The 6,348-nt window shown below is 34.4% G+C and overlaps 1 protein-coding gene across 3 annotated transcripts in view; it reads left to right on the forward strand.

Moving 5' to 3' along the window:
- Window positions 1-532: 532 nt before the first annotated feature.
- LOC107749277 (polymerase (RNA) III (DNA directed) polypeptide B) overlaps window positions 533-6,348 on the forward strand; it is a 27,911-nt gene continuing 22,095 nt past the window's right edge. The window contains exons 1-10 of one of the 3 annotated variants that reach the window (XM_016564373.1): window positions 533-1,091; window positions 1,208-1,240; window positions 1,739-1,795; window positions 1,967-2,031; window positions 2,353-2,428; window positions 2,554-2,654; window positions 2,856-2,947; window positions 3,089-3,206; window positions 3,318-3,426; window positions 5,064-5,186. In XM_016564373.1, the coding sequence (XP_016419859.1) occupies window positions 1,026-1,091; window positions 1,208-1,240; window positions 1,739-1,795; window positions 1,967-2,031; window positions 2,353-2,428; window positions 2,554-2,654; window positions 2,856-2,947; window positions 3,089-3,206; window positions 3,318-3,426; window positions 5,064-5,186 (840 nt within the window). In that variant the 5' untranslated portion in view covers window positions 533-1,025. Of the gene's footprint in view, window positions 1,092-1,207; window positions 1,241-1,738; window positions 1,796-1,966; window positions 2,032-2,352; window positions 2,429-2,553; window positions 2,655-2,855; window positions 2,948-3,088; window positions 3,207-3,317; window positions 3,427-5,063; window positions 5,187-6,348 lie in introns of those variants that run through there. The other 2 variants (XM_016564371.1, XM_016564372.1) reach the window with 2 other exon arrangements.

The following is a 6,348-nucleotide window of genomic DNA, read 5'->3' on the forward strand; positions in this document are numbered from 1 at the left end:
CACACAGTTATGTTACATACAGGATGTTCGGGTCCACTGGGCTAATAAAAGAGTGGAAATTTTAGGTCCTGTGTACCTTCACTCTGTCCTCCTATTGTCTGGTCCTGCTATTAGTGTGTGTGTGAGAGAGAGAAAGTACTGTGAGTTTTGTGCTTCTGCCCCTGCCATTCCAGGTTGTAGCACTTTAATTCATAAATGTGATCTAACAAAGGTAAAGGCCAAATTTTGACGATATGCTGTTTATATTGCTTGTAATAGGGATAGACATCTGTTGAGTATTTTAACATGTAATTTTTGATTGTGTTGAATTAAAAGCCCAAAACTGCAGCGGGTCCACCAGACCGACGAACACTGACTGAGTAACAAAAATATGAACACCACACAAGGGTTAAGTAAGAAAATCTGGAGCTTATGAATCCTGTTTTTTCAGTGTGGTATCAGACTTAAAATATTAAAGTTGTTTAATATTTTTAATCTGATACGACACTGAAAATTCAAAATAGTGCCGTTCTACACTTTTCTGTGGTTGTATATTATAGTACATGTATGTCATGTATAATGAGATTATTGAAGAAGAAGAAAAAAACATTGGTCGGAATACATGCGCGCGCATGCGTTCCTCACCGGTGGCCCATCCCGGAGGTTGAGGAGCACAGTGTGGAAGCTGGAGGAGCTGAACACGCAGCGCCCAGCTGAAGCTTGGGCTCTGATTCTCTGGGGTGGGTGGGGCATTACAAATTTTTTTATGTTTTTTTCTTCTTCAGTACAGATTCATCACCCATGTGCGCAAGATATACAGTAGGTGGCGGTAATACTCCTAAGGAGTGAACGGCCATTGAACAAAAAGAGGAAGAAGAAGAAGTTCCTCACCGGTCTGATTTTGATGTTACACCTCACACTTTCACGTGTAGCGCAAACTTACGTTCAGAGTGTTTTTCATTTGGCTGCGGCGTGTGTGATGGTTTCCTAAATTATATGATATTATTCACATTTGCGGTTTATCACCATCACAACTAATAAGAGAAATGCTGCAGGAGGAGTTTGGGGAAATGACTCCCCAGCAGCTCGCTGCTCCCGTCGACACTGTGGAGGTGAGTGAATAGAGGCACGAGCGCAACTGTCATAATGCGCTATTAAAAATAGCAAACGTTATTATATTTGTTAGCGTTTTATTAATGAAAGTCCCCTATCCCCTTTTGTATTGCAGGAAAAGTGGAAGCTGCTTCCAGCCTTTTTGAAGGTAAAGTCAAATTGCCAACGTCATCATGAAAATCATCATGATAAATACAATAGCATATGGATAGTTGATATGTCGTTTCAAATACTGACAACAGCGAGACATGCTGTGCTGTTTTAAAAAAAATTAATAGTTTAAAACTATATTAAACATATTTTTGCTTGTATAATTATTATTCAAGCAACTGTATGATGTCATATTAATTGAGGGACCGCATACTTGGACTTAATTTGTCACGCAACAGGAATATTTAAGTGAACTGCAAAAAATAACTTGTTTGGTTATAAAAAAAAATGTTGATGGAAAAACTGATAAAAAATGTACATTTTTACCAACATTTTGATGTTGAATTGGAAAGTGATGTTTGTTTTATTTGTCAGCTATCTATGCATGCTATTTTCTTATGCATATCATGTATTCTTAACATCCAGCAAGAATTGTGTTAAATGATATTAAATGTTCAGCCTCTAATGTCATATTCATGTCATTATTTTTATTTAGGTTAAAGGCTTAGTTAAGCAGCACATCGATTCCTTCAATTACTTCGTCAATGTTGAGGTTTGTTGACTTATTTAAGGATGGTCCCAATCACAGAGTTCTCTACATATTTTGTAAATGCAATAAATTTAATGTCGGATGTGATTTCTTGACACGAGATTATGGTTTTGGTTACTTTTATTTTGAACCACCATAACAATTTAATATTGACATGTCTGCTAATCTATCCAGATAAAAAAGATCATGAAGGCGAACGAGAAGATCACAAGTGATGCTGATCCAATGTGGTATCTGAAGTAAGGATCTTGTTGAATTAGACATATTTGTACATCTTTAATTTAGTATGTTAAGTAATATACGGTTATATAATTTCTTAATGTTTTATTGATAGCCTTTAAATTAATTTCAGTACTTAAATTAAATTAGATTCATTTTTACACTTTTTTTAGTACTTAAGCTTATTTTTATTCAATTAGTTACCAGTTGGTCTAATTTTTTTTTTAAATATGATAATCTTATTTTATTTGATATTAGCTTTACTTCAACTACCGAAAATCCTTTTTAATAGTTTGAGTTATCAATAACAGCACTGCATGTTACACCTCATCTGTCCCTAGATATCTCAATATCTATGTTGGCATGCCTGATGTAGAAGAAAGCTTTAATGTAACCAGACCAGTGTCACCACATGAGGTAACATCTTTATCTGTGGCCTAAAGAATCTTCTCATTTAAAACAAAATGAAAAGCTTTTTGAAGAAAAAAAAAGATCAAGACGTCAGTATTTGCTTATGATGATTATGCTTTTTAAAACACTAGTGTCGTCTGAGAGATATGACATATTCAGCCCCCATCACTGTGGACATAGAGTACACCCGAGGCAGCCAGAGAATTATTCGCAATGCTCTCCCAATCGGAAGGTACCTATGTGTGGGCTAAAAGCTTAATATGTGTGTATATATATATATGTGTATATATATATATGTGTATATATATATATATATATATATATATAACAGTGTATATATGTGTGTGTATATATATGTGTGTATATAAAACACCTCTTAATATGTTTTCTTTTCCCTAGCAATTTTAAATGCACTTTTTTTTTTTTTTTATAGGATGCCAATAATGCTGCGAAGCTCCAACTGTGTATTGACAGGAAAGACACCGATGGAGTTCTCGAAGCTTAATGAATGTCCTCTGGATCCAGGTAGATAATCATAGAACTCCTCCGACTGTCTCTGTGATATTTGATTGTTTGTATGCCATAGTTTGATGCAGATAATCCTATCTGAAGATCATATGTGTGGGAGCAGGTCACAAGCATGATACAGAATTTGTCTGTGTGCAGGTGGTTATTTCATTGTGAAAGGGCAAGAAAAGGTCATTCTCATTCAGGAACAGTTATCCAAGAACCGCATCATCGTGGAGCAAGATCGCAAAGGTGCTGTGGGAGCCTCGGTCACCAGGTGCTGGAATTTGCTCTTCTGTTTAAGTAATATTAATAAGCTTCATTTAAAATGCACATTTAACATTTTATTTGTGTGCTCATATGTCTGTCACTTGTCTCTGATTTGTAGTTCTACTCATGAGAAAAAGAGCAGAACCAACATGATTGTGAAAAAGGGCCGCTTCTACCTGAAGCACAACACCCTCTCTGAAGATGCACCTATTGCTATTATCTTTAAGGTGAGAATGTGGTTAGAAATGGTGATTTAGAGCATGATGATTCTATATCTTTGTCAGGTAAGTTGACGAAGAAAACTATATGTGACCCTGGACCACAAAACCAGTCTTAAGTCGCTTGGGTATATTTTTAGCAATAGCCAAAAAAACAAACCATGCATCAATGGACAGCTTATTTATTCAGCTTTCAGATGATGTATAAATCTCAATTTCAGAAAATCTTATGACTGGTTTTGTGGTCCAGGGTCACATATACTAACTACTTGCATTTCTCATGGTTTAGGTCATTGCACAGTCCAGTATATAGCTATGAGGCCACATACTGTATCCAACCAGCAGATGGTGCACACTGACAAAAAATACAGTGCAACGTGACTGAAAATAGTTAGACAAATTTAAAAGTGTTGCTAAATTCTATTGTTTCAGTACCATTAAAAAAAATTGAGGTAATTTATTTTTTAAAGAAATTAATATTTTTTTCAACAAGGGTGTGTTAAATGAATGAAAAATAACAGTAAAGACATTTATAATGTTACAAAGATTTCAATTTCAAATAATGCTGTTTTTTTTTCTATTCATCAAAGAATCCCCAAAAAATTGTTAAGCAGCACAACTTTTTGCAACTTTGACGATATTAAATGTTTCATGAGCAGCAAGCAAATATATTTTTAAAGTTACTTAAAAAATATATTTGTAATTGTATATAAACTGTAATATTTAACTATTACTGCTTTTACTGTAATTATGATAAATAAATGCAGCCTTGGTGAGCATAAGACCTTAAAATTTCTTACCGACACCAAACATAAAATGGTACTGTATCTTTAGTTAATGAAATAGCTTCAAATAGCTTTAGATGTGACTGTATTCATAATGTGGAATGGAAGTTGAACCGCTTTGACCCATCAGCATCTGTTGATTAATATCTATTTAATATGTCAGAGAGAACTCGCTGGTGATGTTATACTCTGATATTTTACTATTACTTGCCGTTATGATATTCTAAACATCTATTGAAATGTGTCATTGATATGATACATTTGTCATAAGTTTTTTTTCAAGGTCTTTTCTAAAGCATTTGATAATATTTTAATTGTTTTAGCTAGATTATTGTATTTTCCTTTCTATGCATATTTAATGATGTTTCTTCTGTTCTTTGACATCATGTTAAATATCACCTGACAGTTGAAACATTTAATTAGAACTCAGATCAGAAAACCCGGTCGCACAATGATGGATGTTTTTCCTAATTCCCTCATCCCAGGCTCTCTCTAAACATATGGGTCTGATTGGTTAGGGACAGGTTGAGGAGTAAATCGGCTGTCGAGCTTGTTTGCTTTGCACTTGTCCATCCACAGCACATTCCACAAGGATTTCCTTGCGACACAGCAGCCGTGCCAAATGGTGGAGACCTTTAAGCACTGTGATTCACCCAGTCCTGTTCTCACAGTCCCCTATTAGCATAAATAAATGTCATCGAGGCCAGTGGCACCGTATTCACCTTTGCATTAGAGCAGGGTCCTATTTGCTCTGTTTTTTTGTTTGTTTTTTTGCTGTAAATATACAAGTCTGTACTTTGTGTTTTTTATTTTACTTGAATATATACCTTATTCACTGTTAATCTCTCTGTCATTCATCAGGCCATGGGAGTGGAGAGCGATCAGGAGATAGTTCAGATGATTGGTACGGAGGAACATGTCATGGCTGCATTCGCTCCCAGTTTGGAGGAATGTCAGAAGGCCCAAATATTCACCCAAACTCAGGTACCACTGACAAGATCTCTGCCATCATTTAAAAGAGTCGTTTGCATTGCCGGTAAATGCATAACACATACAAAACAACAATGTTAAGCTAAATGTTATTAGACGTATTACCAAATGCATTCGATTGCGTGACCACTGAATGATGCTTAAAACTTTAAAGCTTTCAAAAACCAGGTATCCCACTTTTGAGGTGTATTATCAAATGCTGAGGCACAGTTTGCTGAATCTGAGATGTATTATTCATTGCAAGACTCAACAATGGGTCAGCAAGGACCATATCTGCATCCTAGCAACCTGTGTCTGAGCGGATGTGAATGCCTGTTTACGTGGTTGTGACATTGTGTGGGTCTCATCAAAGGTCTGCTAATGAGCCTACATGTGTGCACCAATTGACCAGAGCAGACCTCAATTAGATAAGATGTGTTATTAGGACTGAGAATCGGTCAAGAGTTTGAAGCTAGATTGAAATGAAGGATTTATGACTACCAAGGGCAGCCTTGCTTATTGTATTTGAACATAAAATTTGAATGTTTATTTACTGCTAAATTTCCTGTAATATATGCATATTTCTTACCTTTTGAAAGTTTGGGGTCAGTAAGATTTTTTTTTTCTTGAAATAAATGAATACTTTTATTCAGCAAGGATGCATTAAACTGATCAAAAGTGACAGTAAATACAATTATAATTTTACAAAACATATCTATTTTAAATAAATGCTGTTCTTTTGAACAGGATAATGAAAAAAGTATTACAAAAATATTTTCATGAAATATTGAGCAGCAACATTGAAATTTAAAATTAAATTATATTTAATACATATTTTATATTTTTATATATATATATATACACTACCGTTCAAAAGTTTGGGATCAGTAAGATTTTAAATATTTTTTACTGAAGTTTCTTGTGCTCATCATCAAGGCTATATTTATTTGATCAAAAATACAGAAAAGACCCTGTTATTTTGTGATTTGATTGAAATATTATTGCAATTTAAAATAACAGTTTCTATTTTAATATACTTTAAAATATAATTTATTCCCACATGATCCTTCAGAAATCATTCTAATCATTCTAATTATTATCAGTGTCGGAAACAGTTTTGCTGCTTCATGTTTTTTGGAACCTGTGATACTTTTGATACTTTTTTTTTATGAATATA

This window comes from Sinocyclocheilus rhinocerous, unplaced genomic scaffold, assembly GCF_001515625.1.
Source record: "Sinocyclocheilus rhinocerous isolate Xijiao unplaced genomic scaffold, SAMN03320098_v1.1 scaffold1311, whole genome shotgun sequence".
Taxonomy (NCBI): domain Eukaryota; kingdom Metazoa; phylum Chordata; class Actinopteri; order Cypriniformes; family Cyprinidae; genus Sinocyclocheilus; species Sinocyclocheilus rhinocerous.